We start from the raw sequence: 18,166 nt of genomic DNA, 5'->3' as shown, positions 1-18,166 counted from the left end.
ATCTAAAAATAATAAATCTGATTTGTATTTACGCAATTTAAAAATTCTATATTGCAGTATGTATTTTCTCATTTTCAAAATCATATATCTAGTTTCATATTCACGTGATTTCAAAATTCTTAATCGGGATTCATATTCACGCGATTTTAAAATCCAGGATCGTAATTTGTATTCACGCAATTTTAAGATCAACTATTGCAATTCTTGTTAGAAGTAAAAAAAATTTTCTGGAATTAGTTACTATAAAGGTGACTGTTTTTCTATCGACGATTATTAGTATATATAGGCGTTACAACATCAGCGAAACTGGAAAATAATATATTCAAAACTTACATGCTGTGCTTGCAAGAAAGAAAAAGTAGGACAAGATGTTTGAAGATGGGCTGACGACTAAATATAGCAAACAAAAGCAATCACTTAAAAAGTGATTCAAGTTTTTTTTTTTTTTTTGGAAAAAGACTTAATTAACTCATCATCAAAATTTAAAAAATAACATTGCTGTTATTTATGCTATAAAAGACAAAATTCTTATCAAATGAAAAATAATTATCTGAACAGTTGCTGATTATCATGTAATTTTTGTGAAGGAGTTACTATATATTTCTACTTCACAGTTATTGATATATTTCACAGAACTCTAGTTAGATTAGATTATAATATGAACATAGTGATTCCTATTGTAAAAGTTTATTTTCTTTTCAAAATAATTTAAAAAGTTATATTACTGATATATTTGCTATAAATCACGTAACAGTATTTATTAAAAGAAATGCAATATTAATGTATGCTCTCAGAAGTTTTAATTTGCTAAGCCAAGTAGTTTTTTCCATAATAATTGTCTCTTATGTGAACTGAAGAAAAGTATAATTTCTAGCTTTATTTTTCAATTGGAAATTTTTCTTTTTACTAAATGTTAAGTATCGATATAATAATTTATATAATTATAAGTTAGTACGTAATTTTATGTCAACACATTGTTATTTATTACCTTAAACTGTCTGGAATTTATTATTAAATGATTGCGTGTACGTAAAATTTACTCACGTGGAAATTCAGCTTTTTTGTCTTTTGGCCAATCTCATCCCTGTATGAGGGAAACAATGAATTATGTTTTCCTATTAATTTATATGAACAGTGTCTGTTTGTCTCGAAAATTAGAAATGAAATACAGCAAATTATAAATACTATTTGCCATGTATCTAAATAATGTTTTGGAGGTGAAAAAAATATATAGTTTTGCACTTTTTGTCTTTACATATAACTAAAGAATTTGACTTTAGCAATATTAAATTATAAGTTTTTAACTTTTTCCCGAAAAACAGTTAAATTTTTCACATTTAATTAACCTGCATCTTTAAAGCTTAAACAAATTTTTGAACTGCATGTTTTGGTTAAGAAATAATGATTTTAATCTTTTGATGCCTGAATTGTTTCATTAGAATTTTAAAAATGTAATGCAATATTTTTTTTCTTTCAAATTTAAAAAAAAATGACATTGAAGTTTTCAACTCAAGTTTTAAAGGCTTCTAAATATTCATAAATATTAGCATAACAGCATCTTAACCCTTATTCATAAATATTAGCATAGGCATCTTAACCCAGTGCATCTGCTTATCTTTAAATTGAAATGACTGGTTTCCTTAAAGGTAATAAGGGGTAGCACAATTGCTTCCTTCTAGTGAAGATATAAATGTCGAGTATCATTTTTAAGAAGTATTTCAAAGTATTTATTAAGGTTTAAAAAATGGCAAGTACATTTTTTTTTCATCCAGTTCCTCTAACAATAATGAAATGGTTTTAATCTAACTCTTTTGAAGAAAAAAGTTTGTTTTTTTATAGAAAAATTTCATAATTGTCTCATCAGTTTCATGTTTCGATTACATGTTATTTAATATATACATTTTACCATAAATAATGGAAATCAAGAGAATGTAGACTTTCACCGGTGAATGTCAACAATCATAGTCGCTTTAGTGAATGTCCGAATTGCTGACCGATTGCCTCTCCCATGACTGTTGCCTTGCCTAGACCTATTATAAACCTGTGTACAATGAAGTATCATAGTACCTATATGCTGAACGACCTCTAGGCGAAATGAGTTCCACTCTGTCACCTTTCCTCCAATCGTTTTTCGAAGGAGATATCAACAACAAAAGTGCACAAGCTGCAGATATCAATATCAGTGCAATCAATAGAATAGCGGCAACTGCTTTTCTACTCTTTAAATTTTCAATCGATGGTAATGCTGTCGAAAAACTATCGGATACATTCTGGAAACTATCAGATGCATTTGAAAAGCTATCAGATGCAGTCACATTTGAGAGTAAATATACAATAGATGTTGTTTGGGAGCCTATCTTGATATCGACATCTATATTGATATCGATAGATGTTACATTGCAAGGAGTTTCGCTGGTGGTGTCGTTAGGATGGTTATAGTCTTGGGAAATATCGTTTTTAGACTTTTTTGGAGTTTCTGTGCTGGAGTCTATTGAAACTTGAGAAGAAGTTGAGGAATTGTTGGTAATTTCATCCTTTTTTACCAGAGATGTTTCCGTTGGAGAATATGCAGGGGAACTAGATTTACTGGGTTTATTTTGTGGTTGCGTGAAATATTTCTGCCATTCTTTTGTTGTTGCTAAACTAGTATCATTGTCTCCTATAGTCTTATGTGTCTCCAAAGATGACGATACAAATGGCGTATCAGTTAATGACTTTTTTGTTGAAGATTCTGCTGATTGTAGAAGCTTCAGATGCACCTTTTTCTTTTTTAAAGATGGCTTTGTACTGCTGAGTTTTGTCAAACTTGCGGCGATAGTTCGCTTTTTAGTAATTTTTGCTGTTGTCGATTTAAGTTGTACTTGTTCTGATAGGAATTTTTTAGCATTGTCTATAGTTGTTGATGCAGGGGTCGATATTTTTATTGCATTGACATTTTTCTTAGTTTTATCAGGTTTAGGTTTCATAGATGTTGCTGACTTTTGAGTAGTGTCCTCAAATGTAGATTCTGTGGTTGTCTGCACTGTTGTGAATTCTTGAGTAGAGTCTTCAAGTGTAGTTGACTGTTCTGTTGTGGATTCTTGAGTAGTGTCCTCAAGCGTAGTGTCTGTGGTTGTCTGCTCTGTTTCTGATTCTTGAGTAGTATCCTCAATTGTGGTTTCTGTAGTTGACTGCTTTGTTGTAGATTCTTGAATGGTGTCATCTAAGGTAGATTTTGTCTTGGAGGTAATGTTTAGTTCAGCTATTGATCTTTTGATTAATTGTTTTGAGCCTGAGTCAATATTTATATCTCTAGAACTTGGTGGAATGATTTTCTTTGTTGTTGATTTGCTAGTTATTTTCAAAGTTGATTGCGCTGTTGGCAGGATTTTTGAATTTTGTATTTTTCGCGTTATTTTCAAGCTTGTATCTTCTTCTTTTAGAGTTAAATTATTTTCTGGGTTTGAAATACTCCTTTTGTTAATTTTAACTTCCTTTGCAGAACGAGTTTCTGCATCAAAATATGAGGTTTTTAAATAAGCTTTAACAAAGTTCTGAAACGAAGAAGAACTGAAAGTTTGATAATTTCCTTCACCTGCCATAAATCCTAAAAATAAAAAAAATAACATAAACTTTTGTGATTTCTACCTGAAAAAAAAACATTTTATTAAAGTAAGTAAGTTTTTAACTGTTAATACTGATTAAAGTGACTTCATTCGCTTCAAAAATAAATAAATACGAAAAGACAGTCGACATGTTTCAAGCGCTCAGAAATAGGCGCCCATTTACGCCAGACGTAAATGGGAAGAAACAAAAGTGTTTTGAAATATAAAACGGGAAAGAGCACTCTCCTTCCAATGAGGTGATCTAGAGCAGTGGTGGCTCAGGGGATAAAGCGCTCCTCCCTCAATGAGGTGACCCGGGTTCGATCCCGACGATAGCTGGTCGATTCGAATTCCGCACCCGACGTAAAATAACCTCAGTGGTTGACGGATCATGGGTTAGAGTCCTTTGGCCGTTAGGCTAACCGTGGGAGGTTTTCCTCTTCGTGTAACGCAAATGCGGGTTAATTCCATCAAAAAGTCCTCCACGAAGGCAAATTTCTCCCAATACTTGATTCCGGAGTTCCCTTGTTTTCTGGATTGGGTTCAAAATTAAAAAATACAAGACTATGGAGTTGAAAATTAGTAGATGTAAACCCTAAATTGGGTCGACTGTTCAACGACGGTGATTAAATAAAATGAGGTGATCTGGGTTCGAATTCCAGCCATAGCTGAGAGTTACGAATTCTGAATTTGAAGTGCATCTCACTTCAACATTAAATTTATTTCCACTGGATCCCATCCCATGTGGATCTGTTTAATAACAAGAAGACAAACTGTCTAGCAAAGGAGGATTGCAGCCTGCAAACTTTTGCATCTGATGAACTTCCCTTCCTAGAACTTTTTTCTCAGATGAAAAACTTAGATAGGAGGATTTGGCCGGTGCCTCCCAATCATGATTGGTATAGGGCTAGTAAACCGGGACAGTCGTTGATACTTCCTTCCGACAGAAAACCAATACCTGCCTTTCACACCTTGCCAGTGAACAGCTAAAATGTCTTACTTTTTCTCAGGGTATAAAATCCTACCCTCTTTTCCCAAAATGCCACCAACATCAGGCTTCAGCTGATCATATTTTAAGCTGCTTGGAACTTCGTCGGAAAGAAATATACACTTCTCCTCTCCTTGTTTCTGACTTTTTACTTGTCAACGGAATTATGGATCTAGTCTGACGCCGTCAGACCTTTGGAGATAAGTAACAACACAAATTCTGAACCTGAGTCGCAACGACCACAGTACTGGTATAAAATATCTTCAGTGGTAGTCGGATCATGGGTTAAAGTCTCCCTTATCATCAGGTAAACCGTGGGAGGTTTTCCACTGTTGCATGTGCGATTTAGTTCCAAGAAAAGTCCTCCGCGATTTCCAATATGAATCCAAAATCCTTGCGGAATTTTGTTTTTAATGTAAATTTTTCTTCTTTTTGTTTTCTACTTACAACTGTAAGTCTCATGCTATACTTTGTGGTGCATGAGGAGTTTTAAGTCGTTTAAATAAAAATAATAAAAAAATATGAATTATTATAACAATATGAGGCTATTGTTTTGTATCATTGGCGAATAAAATTACTACTCATTTATTATATATATTACTGAACATGAAATCGATAAGTATATTATAACAGGAATTATCCGAGAAAATCAGCTACAGGAAATAGTGAAAAAACCAAAGATCTTAAAATTTCACGAAAGAAAATAACCACAAAAGGAATAAGTACAAAAGTGGAAGCATTGACAGACATAGCTGCGTCATCAGGATAGGCATTGCCACGTTGTCAGTGCGGGAGCAGTTTCTGCAGTTGGCTGTAAAATACCGCGAAACACTGACAACATGGTTATGTCCCCCTAATGACGCTACTATTGTTAATGCTTCTACTTGTCCACATCAATTTCCAATTTTGTAACTATTTTTTCTTTCGTGAAATTTTATAAGCTGTTTGATTTTTTTTTCTTCATGATTTTCTGTTGCCGTTTTTTTCGGATTATTCCTGTTATAATATATTTATCAGTTTCATGTAAGGTAAAAATATATTTTGATTTATATTTTATTCAAATATTCTTCCAGACGTAACATTAGCAGCTTGGCGCTGTAGTAGCACTAAACATAATAAAGGGACAAAAAATAATAAAAGAAAAGAGATTAACGATGAAAATTAAGAAAAAATAATAAATTTTAGTTACTGCGCATATGGCTACAAGTACAAAGAACCCATAAAATAAGTTGAAAATACAAAAAACAAGGAAGAAAATATAATTTTAAGGATATTAAAAAAAATTTTAACGCGTTTTAAAAAGCCGGAATACAAAATAAAAAAAAATACATAATATATACACATTACAATTTACATATCAAAATGTGCTTAGAAAAAATGATACAATTTTATAAACAAAATTATCGTGTTTTAATTTTTTGTTAATATCTTTGAAATCTGTACACATTATAAAAAAAAGGAACGATTTTGAATGAGAAGCAAGTTCAGGCATTGGTGAGCAGAGACTTAGAGGTTGGGCAGCTCGGACGAGCAAGGCACATCGACCAGAGGTCTATTGTACCCAAACCCTAAATCATGATTAGCATGAACGCCCTACAGCTGAAATAAAATTCAGCAGACACCTTACAGGAACAACTTGCAGTTCCCAGGCATTGACGCAATGCTGCCCTAAATGCTCAAATCTTTGAGCAGAATAGACCTCACAATCACAGAGAGTCTCCTGAGGATGCAGTGTCCAGTAAGAAGACCAATGATCTTCCTTAAACTGTTTCTATTAAGCTTTAAAAGCTCTTTTTGACGTACACTAGGACAGTCACGATTTAGCTTGTCTCTGACCGTCAGCAGCGGGCCACAGCCCGTGCCGCTTCATCAGCAAGCTCATTTCCATTTCCACCGATACCCATATGTCCAGGTACCCAATGCAGGGATATCCTGTTATGAGTGGATAAGTCACAGAGGACCGAGAGCCTCGTATACTAACTAAAGATGTTTTAGTTCAATATTTCATTTAGTTTATTTTTCAGTCGTGATTAATAAATGATTTTTTAGACGTACAATTTTTAGTCTTACATCTGATGATCATCAATACGTTTGTGTGTGTGTTTGTGTGTTGTTAATTTGCGTCGCACTAGAGCTGCACAATGGGCTATTGGCGACGGTCTGGGAAACATCCTGGAGGATGATCCAAAGACATGCCATCACAATTTTGATCCTCTGCGGAGGGGATGGCACCCCCGCTTCGGTAGCCCGACGACCTGCGCGCGAAATCGAGCACTTTACGGTAGCACAGTTTAGCGAGGACCAATATCGCACACCCTCGGTCCCTACGCAGACTGATCCAAGTGGTCACCCACCCGCACACTGACCGTAGCCAGTGATGCTTGACTTCGGTAATCTGCTGGGAACCGTGTCTTAACGATCAGTCCACTGCGGGACCAATACGTTTTACATTGTTTAAATTTCGAATTTGTTATAAATCAATTGAATTGTTAAGTCGCATCCCAGATTTCGATTCGATTTATAAAGAATTACGCAATTAGTTACAATGACTGGTAGCAAGCAGGAGGACCTTAAATAGGTAACTCAAAATTTAAAAGTATACAAATCTAGTGTATTAAACAAAATCAAGTTGAGAAACTATCGTAAATCGACTGTGTAATCAATTTCCAGTGATGGTGAGCGATATCAAGGTGGGCGAGGAGCACCAAGTTTAATATATGAATAAATCCGTACTTTAAATTAAGTACTTTAAAAACAAAAGTTAATTATTTCAACTTACATTTTTTTTTAAAACTAGTGGGCTGCGCCCCCTGCTCGCTGACGCTCGCCAACCCCGGAAAATTGCTACGCAATCTTATATGGTTTGCTTCGCAAACCAAGCTCGCTTCGCTCGCTTCTAACTTAGATACATTGCAAATTCACAAAATTCTAAAAATTCAAAACAATCATTTAAAACCATATAACAACTTTTTTTTTAAAAAAAAATTACAGCTTTTTAGTAAATACTAAGTCATTAAAATAAATTTGAATTCAAATAAATGACATGTAATTCGTTAAACCTATTAGAAATGTGCTATAGTATAAAATTTCTAAAACTGATATCTCTTTAAAAAGGTTAAAATTTTGGCTACAATTAAGTCTATTAAAAATTGAAATAAGTGAATTGCAATGGAAAAACCTGCATAAACAAAACATTGAATTTCGGAAGAAATCACATTTGGTGAGAATGCTCTCTCTTGTCAAAAAATACAAAATAAACTGACCTCAAATAAAACTCAAAGGACTTCGAATCAAATAATTAAGGAAACTACTATCACGTTTAATACAAAAGGAAGATTTATTAACTAAACAATAAAATTACAGCATCGCAGTTCCAAAAAAATAATATCACACTCACTCAAAAAAAAAAGAAAAATTTACATTCTAAATAGTCACCATAGCAACCACAAAACTCTTCTCGTTACCATCTATAAACTGATATATAATAAATAAATTATTTAACACAAAATACGATGCGCATAAGCACATAATATTTTACACTCTGGTTATTTCAGTTTCCGTTTTTAAAAGTGCTATATGTTGAGCCACCTCACCATGTGACATTCTTAGTCGCAATGATTGGTCAATTTTCAAGCGTTGCCATTCGGGGAGTTGTAATGAGGCTTTTTTTTTATCGCCGTGTAAGAGAAATATATATAGAGATTATATTATTGACTATAAAACAAAATTATAATATTAGTGATATTTTCTTTATTTATTCATTGTTATATATTGGTAATTCATATATTGGTAATTGGTATTAACATATTGTAAAATAAATTTTTATGATATAATTTTAAAATTAAAAAAAAAAATAGTACTTTTGAATATACGCAAAATTAATTAATGACGAAAGCTCTGAAAAGGAAATATAAAAAGAAAGCGTGGCGAGTTCAGATCTCGGAGCAATTAGGTAAACAATAACGAGCAGGAAGCAGATGCTCCTAGTTTAAGAAAAATACGTAAAAGTTCCGGTTGTTATCAAGTGCTGTTCCTCAAATTTAATGAAGTAGAGCCGTGGTGGCTCAGGAGATAGAGCACTCGCCTCCAAATGAGATATGCGGGGTTCGAATCCCAGAGATGGCTGGTCGATATGAATTCCGCTCCCGGCTCGCATCGACCACAATGCTGATGTAAAATATACTCAGTAGTAGAGACTTCATATAGTTAGAGTCCCCGTCAGGGTGCGAGGTTTTCGTGGTTTTTCTTTCCATGTAATGCAAATGCGGGTTAGCCCCATCAAAAAGTCCTTCGCAAAGGCAAATTATTCTCAATACTTCATCCTGGAGTTCCCTTGTCTTCTGGGATTGGGTTCAAAATTATAAGGTTAGGGAGTGGAACACTGGTAGTCACAAACATAAAATTGGATCGGCTGTTCAACGACGGTTATATATTGAAGTTAAGTCTTCATTTCTTTTATAGTGCTGCCGATTTAATAATACTCTACCATCAAAAGTTTGTTTTCAACACAAAAAGCATCGAGAAGTTGGGAATAAATAATCTAAACTAAAATCCAAGATGGTGTGAAAAAATATCCTAAATTTCTCAACTAAATTTTTAATGTTTTTCATTCCGTAAGTAAATATTTAAACTTAACACTGCCGGCTGAGGGAATTACACCCAATTAAAGAATTAAGTATAAGCTAGCCACCGCGCCATTTTTTTACAGCTAAAAGTGCGATCTCCCCGATCGGTCGGCAAAGTATTAACATAAAAATTAATGTTTAGATTTTGAATTTCATTTTGTAGTATTACTTACCGAGCATAACAAGCCATATCCACAAAAATGACATACTCTGCTTGCTTGAAAACACTAGTCCCTTCACCGTCTGTTCGAAATAGAGACCATGGGATAAAATGTAGTATGTTGTTATTCCGGATGCTTAATGGTAATAGAAGCGAATTTGAGAACTCATTGTTTGTGTTCCAAGCAATGTCAGGAAATCTGTTTTTAAGTAAAAAATAAATAATTGTGAAAGTGGATAAAGTAGATCCCATGTTTAGAAAATTCCGTTACTTTACCCAAATAAGAGGGATTGTTTTTCAAGGTAGATCATCATATATCACACCAGTCGTGTTTTTCTTTTCTTTTTCTTATTATTATTATACCCGGTCATCGTACTGAGTAAAGAAAAAAAACGTAAATAACTAATGGAGTAATAAAAAATAACTATTTACGAATGTAAATAACCATTAAAAACTGCAAAATTATGGAGAAATGATAATTTTGCTAACATTTTCAAAGAAGGGCCGCAGCGAGCGATAAATTTTTTTGACAGAGTGGGGTAAAAGGCAAAATAACACGACTTGAAACCCAGCTCATGGTATTTTAAGAAACCTCTGAGATTTATAAGTTTTTCAAATTTTGCATTTGATTAGTGTTCTCTTACAACTCATTTTTGAACGATACATTTTTATGGATAAGAAAAAATATCTGGTTTGAAACTCCTGAGTTTTTTCATTGTAATAATTTAAAAACTTCGAGCATTTCTGTGTAAAAGTAATGCATCGATAAATAAACAGTAAACTATGTAAAAAAAAATTATATTTTTGATTAAAAAAAAATACTTTGTATTCTCAATAAATGAAAAATCAATGTGCTTAGTAGCAGGGTTTGTTGATTTAAATCAGCTTGATTTAAATCACGATTTAAATCATGATTTAAACCAAATGATTTTTTTTTAAAAATCATTGATTTAAATCAACTGATTTTTTTATATATATATATTGATTTTAAAAGTTAAAAAGCAGTCTTTTAAATAATTGATACTTTTATTATTTCTTTTCTTCGTTTTAAAATTTATTTTAAATAAATTGCTGCATTAATTAATTTCAGTTAACGAAATTACTTTCTTTCTTGGTGTTTCCCACACATTTGAAATTACATTTTTTAAAATCTTTTTTGATTCTTGAGATTGAAAGTACAGATTAAAGTAAGCATTTAGTGCTGTCTTAATATAAACTTGCATAGCTGTAGAAAGTAATTAAATGAGCACTACATGAAAAAAGTACACGAATTTTTTTTTAAAAAAAATGCAAATAATGTTAATTAAAATTCTACCTTTTGATTGAAAAATTAAAATCTGCATTATATTTTATTGGTGAATGTAAATTTCTAAAGCTTGAGGTTATAGTAAAAAGAAATTATCCTAATATGCAAAAAATAGAAGAAAAAAGGCTGATGAATTCAGATATTTTTTTCCTGATATGGTGTCATTCTTCTCTTTCTAACTCTTTCAAACTCTATTTGAAGCATTAGGGTTATTAACTGGTATTTTTTTTCTCATGATATGTTTACAGTATCTTTTACATCATCAAATTTTCTATAAAGAAATTTTGTGGAAAAAATAATTCCAATGAGTGCATAGATTTTTTAAAGAAATTTTTAGCTTAACTTATCTATTTTGATATAGGATTATTAAAAATGAATATTTTAATATAAAAATATATAGATTAAATATTTTTTTATTTTTTTTGATGAATGACTAAAACACAATCTGAACATTGATTTTGTCATTTTAAAAATCAAGAGGGGGAAAAAAAGAAATCGCAATTTTAATTTAAAATTATGGTTTGTTAATTGAAACCTTGTTTTAAGTATTCTTTAATTTCTCTATTTCATTTAGTCTAAATTTCAATCATGTGTTTGTTTCAAAATGGTTGATATGCATTCAAAGCTATGTATTGTAATAAAAAATTATTTTAGTAAGTGAAAGCTTCTAAAATATTGTTATAATATAGTTTTAATATTAATTTAATTTTGATTAAGCATTTATAAAGTGTTTTTAATCATAAATTAAAGTTTTTATAGTGTATTCAAATAAAAATTTAAAAAATCTGATTTAAATTTTAAAAAAATCCGATTATTTTTAATTCTTTTAAAAAAAATCACGAACCCTGCTCAGTAGAATTAAAGTAAAATGGGGGCGGGGACAAGGCCGTAGCCAGGATAGGCGGACTACAGCAGCGGTTTTCAATTTTTTTCTACTGTGGAATCCTAAAAGATTGAGCTCCTCTTTGCGAAACACCGAGACATAATGAATAAATTCCGTCAACAATTATGAATATATTAACTATCGAAAAACTATTAATTATTTTGAAAATGTTTAGCGAATGAGAGCAAAATGAAAATTTTTGTTCTATATATATATATATAAAATCTTTTNNNNATATATATTGTACGAAATTTTCAGATATTATGTGAAATAGTAAGCGTTTTGTAAAGAAAATGTGAAAAATAATAAGAATTTAAAACAAAATATTTATATTGCAAAAATTTTTTTTTTTTAAAATAAAAAAAAAGTTCTCCCTCATGCATAAATAAAATGAGAATAATAAAGAATGAAGGAGAGTGAATATGAGAATCAGGAATAAATGAGAATCAGAAATAAATGAGAATTCATTGAGAATTTTAATGACTAAAACAAATCATCTACTTCTTAGAAAGAGGGCAAGGTCTGAATTATTTTCGTAGTTTGTAGTTCCTAATTTGTAGTAACGCGAAATTAAAAGCAGTTGGAGCAAAGCGGCGAAGAGTAGTTCATTTACGTCGCACTAGTGCTGCACAATGGGCTATTAGCGACGGTCTGGGAAACATCCCTGAGGATGATCCGAAGACATAACTTTACTAAACTAAACTTTGATAGTTAAAATAAAACTAAAAATCTAAACAAAAAAAATGTGATCTCCGCAAGGTGTTTAGAGGTTCCCCGTAAGCAAAATGGTAGTTGTCTAATTTTTTTTGGTAAAACAGCTTTATTGTGTTTTCATCTTGCTTGGACATCTTTAAATGTTAATCCTGAACTGCTCGGTACATAATTTCGCAGACATATTTGAATGCAGCTCAGACGCATTCTATGTAAATTCTTTTGATGATTGAACAGCTAATGGAGATCATCATTAACATTTTCGGATTGGTACAATGGTGTTTGAAGGAGATTGCAAGCTGCATCATACATCCGTTTCGGATTCACAAGTTCATACATAAAATGATGGGATTTGAAAGCTAGGCTTTTTTTCTATTTTACATGAATAGTGAATGAATCATTTATTTTTTCGTGGAAGACAGTTTACGGTCTTGTGCAAGTCATTGGGTACGTTGACAGAGAAATCCTTTTATCCCTAACTGATGACCAACACCCAGTTTTCATATTTGCATGAAAGGGGTTCGGTCGGTTGGGTTCAATTCTGTCAACCACTTTGGTACTTTTGTGAGGAACGGGCTTCATGCTTGCGTTTGCGAACGGAAATCCTTTCGTTTTTACGTATGTGTATAAAGCTTATGGTATTTCCATTTACGTTCCTTGGCTTTATTAGCCTCGGTAAGTTTAGGCCTTGGTATCGTTTCTTCTTGCTTCATCTCTAACCTTTGGGACCGTATCAATCAGTTTGGGACCGTCTTTATTTGTGATATTCACCTGAATTAGTATTGAACACGATCCAGTTTGAACTGTAGGTATAGAATTTATGATCAGTGGCGTAGCTACCAAGGGGCTAGGCGGGGCAGTGCCCCAGGGCCCTCAAGCTCAGGGGGCCCTCGTATCCTTACCAGAAATCTCGATCGAACTGAACTTTTGGAAATTTCTCCCATTTTCAAAATAAATATGGCAGGTTGCAACCCCACTTTAATCATGACAACTCCGTTGAGAGAAATTCAAAAGTTACGCCTAGGGAATTCCCCTAAATTCTTTCTGTAGGTTGGCAGTGTTGTCAATTTGACGGATAGTGAGTGATATGTGTGTTTTATTATTCATCGATGTGCGTTTTATTGTGAATTCGAGCTAAGATTTTTTTTTCGAGAACGGTTAAAAAATTAATGCTGTATCAGGAGTAAGTAAGCTAATGTCAATAAACTTTTTTGTACTGGTCAATATAGTGGTTCAATTTTATTTGATTTTACCACTCATATTGATGTCCGTTAAATCAATAAATCGTATCAAATCTATAGATTTAGACTACAGCTCATTGTTTAACGCGAAATATCGTGAAAAAATGCAAGTCACCTGCAGTAGGTACATTAATTCAGGTTCGCAGGCAGGAGATCGTTCATGGTCTCTGTAATGCCTTTCCTTTCCAATAAATAAGCAGACCAGATTTTTAAAACAATAAAACTTAACTTTATTTAAAAACAAAAGAAATAGGCATTGTTTTCCAGTAAGAGTTTCCAGCTTTTAGAATACCAAGGGAGACCCTCTCCCGATTATATCAAACATACTCTCTCTCGCATCCCTCCGACGGGATGACAAAATGCGTCAAGTTCGCCTTAAAAGGTCACCAAACAGTTGCCAACCATTACAGTCTCCACCGTTAAGTTTGGTGACACTAACGGTGATAATTTTTTTTCGGGGATTCCCCAACGATACTTGTAGCGTATCATTGTGTTTCTCTTTCCTTTTATTTTACTTTTAACGTCGTCAGTGAACAGTGAGTACCTACCTACTCGAGAACAATCTAATATTGTAATATTGTATTGTAAACCCATCTACTAGAACAAATTAGATCGTCACCGTTTTTTGCCATCATAATGGATACGACACAGGACATATCGAAGGTAGATCAGCTAAGCATTGTTGTGAGGTATGCAGTAATAACCAGATCGGAAAATGGACAGCCAATTGATATAGAAAAAGAAGTGTTTCTAGGCTTTTATGCAGCCATCAAACATGGCGCAGTAGATTTAGTCAACCAAGTAACAACATTATTTATCGACAAAAATATTGATTTAAAAAAATGTGTGGGGCAAGGCTTTGATGGAGCCAGTGTGATGAGTGGTGTGTATAATGGTGTACAAAAACATATTAAGGATATCCAGCCTAACGCAGAGTACGTACATTGTGCCACTCATAATTTAAATTTGGTGATAAATGATGGCGTTAGCAGTTGTGTGGAAACACAGATTTTTTTCGTAACGTTGCAAGATTTGTATAACTTTTTCGGAAGCAGCATCAAACGTTGGGATCTACTGTCAAAATTCACTGACGAATCGGACACCACTCTAAAAAAACTAAATCCGACTAGATGGTCCAGTAGGGTCAATACGATATCTGCAATAAAACTTCGTTATTTTGATATTATCAAAGCCTTATCAGAAATAGATGAGCGTAGTGAAGCAGAGAGTATTAAAACAAAAATGCTAAATTTCGAGTTCGCGTTGCTTTGCGAATTCATGCACAGTGTATTGAACGACATCAATTATGCATCCAAAACTTTGCAAAAATGCGACATCAATTTGGGCGAGGCGAGTAAAGTTTTAGCAAAGTTACAAAATTTATAGATATGATTTCGAATTATTCAAGTTTTAAGCAAGTGAAACTGCTAGAAAATATGGTATTGATACCCATTTTCAAGAAAAAAGACAAAGAAAAGTTAAAAAACATTTTGATGAAGTAGCTGCTGATCACCGATTTCCAAACCGAGAAAAAATATTTAAAATTGAGATTTTCAATAATGTACCAGACACAGTAATATCTCAATTAGGTACACGTTTTATTGGTATGAGTGCAGTCTGTCATATATTCGATTTTCTAACACCAGCATTTTTATTACATGTTGATGAAGCAACTTTATTACAAAAATGTGACGAATTTCAAAGAAAATATTCAGATATAATAGGCCCTAGTTTTTCACTTCAATTTATTAATATTTACCATCCAGTTTTACCTCAACTAACTCAAGCATGGACTGTTCACCAATTATGTAAGGAAATAATGAACAAATATTGAGGGCTAGAATGCGACCTAACGGAAGTATTTACAGCAATGTTATTATTCTTTACAATTCCTGTCACTTCTGCAGCAGATGAAAGGTCATTTAGCAAATTAAAAATAATGAAAAATTATTTAAGAAATAATATGGGCCAAACTCGACTCCGACATTTATCGCTAATAGCAATTGAAAACAAAACCGCATCAAGCCTGGTTTTAAACGAAGTCATTGATACTTTTGCGAAAACTAAAGCTAGGAAATTTTTTTAAATATAATTGTTATTTAGTCAGTTGGTAGGCCCGACCTTCATATAATAAACCCTTGAATCTTCTCGATTTCGTTTTATTAGCCAAACCTACACCAAGTATTAATTGTAATTTATGTTGTTACTGTTTAATATTTTTATTACCTGCACTGCAGTGCACAAAAAAGAGCTTAAGTAGCTTAGCATTTTTAAAGTATTCGTATATTTCATATTTTTATTTGATAAAGCCTAATCAGTTTACATAGCAGTGGGGCCCCATTTTTTAATTTGCCCCAGGGCCCTTGGTTACCTAGCTACGCCACTGTTTATGATTCTTAATTAAAACAATAAAATCGTTCAAGTGATGAAAATCTCTTTTATTCATAACTCAAGAAGTATTTATGGGATCTCCCTGGTCCCATATCTCAAAAATAAGCTCACCAACTTAACGCATAACAAAGTTTAAAAGTGGAAAAGAGAATTCTAAAAGAATTATTAAACAGTGGTGGTCACCATAGCAATGCATGCGCACTGTTCACTATTAGTCTTAAACACAATTGAAAAATGAGATGACGTCCAAATAAGTTGCGCACGCCGTCAAACCGAAAACAAGACCCATTTTGCCAAGAGGGAAAAAATGATAAAAAAATTAAATGAAGATCGTAAATAAAAAACCTCTGGTAGAAAAAAGATGTGTTAATATATTAAATTCTGTCATTCACACTTTTTCTTAAATTTGACACAGTTATAAGATCTTATGATGATTGCTTAAAATTATTATAACAAATTATTTCACTTTACTTAAGAATCATTTTCACATTGTTAGATTATAAGGAACAACATGTTATACCTCTCGATATTAAAAAGTCGCAAGGACTGCACTGTTTTGATCCTTCAACTTAACGCTAAATTTTGTTTCGCAGCTCAGAAATTATAAGACTTAGAAACTGCTAAACTTCAGGAATTATGATGGATTAGAAAATTTAACATTCGAGAATTATTAACCATTAAACTTGCAGTAAAAAATACCACATTTGGTCGATCAGTAATCCCGCTGAAATGCAATTAGAAATACAGTTGAACCCCGCTATAGTGAACTCCCGGATATAGTGAACGAAAAGTTCGCTCCCGTGCCTTGCTGTACATGTATAATGTTATTTTTTGTGGATATAGTGAATCAAAGGAAGAGAGGAAATCGGATATAATGAACTTTTTTCTGTCTTCGACTAATTTTTTTATAATAATTTTGAAATTTCTACTTCAAAATAAATACATAAACCGATTTTTAAAGCCATATATAGCAGGGAAGATAGCAATAAGCATTTTTCTTGTTTGCTTCTTTTATCTCACTTTCCCATCCTTAAACAAAGGCCAACACCAGCAGATGTTGCAACTGTAAGGGGTCAATATTTCTTTCCTATCAGAGAGAGAGCATTGGAATGCGTAGTTATTAATTAATGGTCAAAGGGGTGGACACTAATCTGTGAAGATAAGGCACGAATTTCAACTCGTTTACACTCTCAGTTCAGTTAAGGAATCCTGCAAATAAGTGTCACAAATTAAACTATGACGAGCAGTAAATGTAAAACGTTCTTCATTTAAGATAAGATGGACATAAACTGAAAAATGGATGTAATCAAGCCAATATTTGCAATAAAAATAAAAGTTAACACATATTTTGTTACTACATATCTATTATTTTTCAGTCATTTATTTAAATAATGTATAATAAAAGGAGGAGTTTGGAACCATTAGTTAAATTGTCTGAGGAACGGATATAGTGAACTCCCGGTTATAGTGAACCATAATTTCGGTCCCTTGAAGGTTCACTATAGCGGGGTTTGACTGTATTTGACATGCTGAAAGAGCTACTTCTATTTGTGAACTAAACGCAAATTATAAAACGCGATAATTTCTAACTGTTAAACTTGTTGCGGGAGGAAAATACCACACGGATTGCTCTACAGACCACAGGAATATGTAAATAAGAAGTTGAAATTTGGCATGCTGAAAGGGCAACATTTGTTTCTGAATTTAACAGTGAGTTTTTTTTTCCGTCAAAATTCTAATTTGTTCGAAAGCTATTGTGATTTTAAGTGCTTTTTTTACAAATTTTTTAACTTTTGTTTGTTTTACATTACATTTCGCTTAGCTACTCCTAATCTATACGACTTAGAATCTTGAAATTAAGAAGATGAGAAGTAAAATAAAATGGAAGTTTGGTGGAATAAAAGGAGTTTGGTGGAATAATAAAAGTTATAATTCGATAATTACTTTGAGAACTGTTAAACTTGTAGTAAAAATAATCGTGTCGGCTAATCTAGTGCTCTTGAAATGAAACCACAGAGTTGAAATTTGAGGTATGCTGTATTATAATTTTAATGAGAGTTTTTTGGAAATTTCTATTTGTATGAAAATTATTGTAAATTTAAGTGCTTTTTCATGATTTTTTTCCAGCTTTTTTGATTTAAATTTTGACATTTATTCCTTGTAGTAGAAAATTTATTTTTCTATCACATAATCTCTATTTTATAAGCTTGCGCTCTAATAATAGATGTCGATCAAAAGTAATAACAAACAAAAAGAGAGAGAGAGAGCGAGGTTACA

At 32.5% G+C, this 18,166-nt stretch overlaps 2 protein-coding genes across 2 annotated transcripts; one reads left to right on the top strand and one right to left on the bottom strand.

Annotated features, from left to right (window-relative positions):
* Nucleotides 1–1,703: 1,703 nt before the first annotated feature.
* Nucleotides 1,704–9,511, bottom strand: LOC107439198 (uncharacterized). The gene is made up of 2 exons (XM_016051705.3): nt 9,371–9,511; nt 1,704–3,586 (listed from the first exon to the last, which is right to left on the bottom strand). Exons 1-2 carry the CDS (start codon nt 9,402–9,404, stop codon nt 2,034–2,036), a joined length of 1,587 nt encoding a protein of 528 aa, XP_015907191.1. The 5' UTR covers nt 9,405–9,511; the 3' UTR covers nt 1,704–2,033.
* Nucleotides 9,512–14,134: 4,623 nt separating this feature from the next.
* On the top strand, nt 14,135–14,884 carry LOC122271237 (zinc finger MYM-type protein 1-like). The gene has a single exon (XM_043051805.1). It carries the CDS (start codon nt 14,135–14,137, stop codon nt 14,882–14,884), a length of 750 nt encoding a protein of 249 aa, XP_042907739.1.
* The last annotated feature ends 3,282 nt before the right edge of the window (nt 14,885–18,166 follow it).

Source organism: Parasteatoda tepidariorum, chromosome 5, assembly GCF_043381705.1.
Source record: "Parasteatoda tepidariorum isolate YZ-2023 chromosome 5, CAS_Ptep_4.0, whole genome shotgun sequence".
NCBI classification, from domain to species: domain Eukaryota; kingdom Metazoa; phylum Arthropoda; class Arachnida; order Araneae; family Theridiidae; genus Parasteatoda; species Parasteatoda tepidariorum.
The sequence above is the reverse complement of the archived record's forward strand: the minus strand, read 5'-3'. Positions and strand labels throughout refer to the sequence as shown.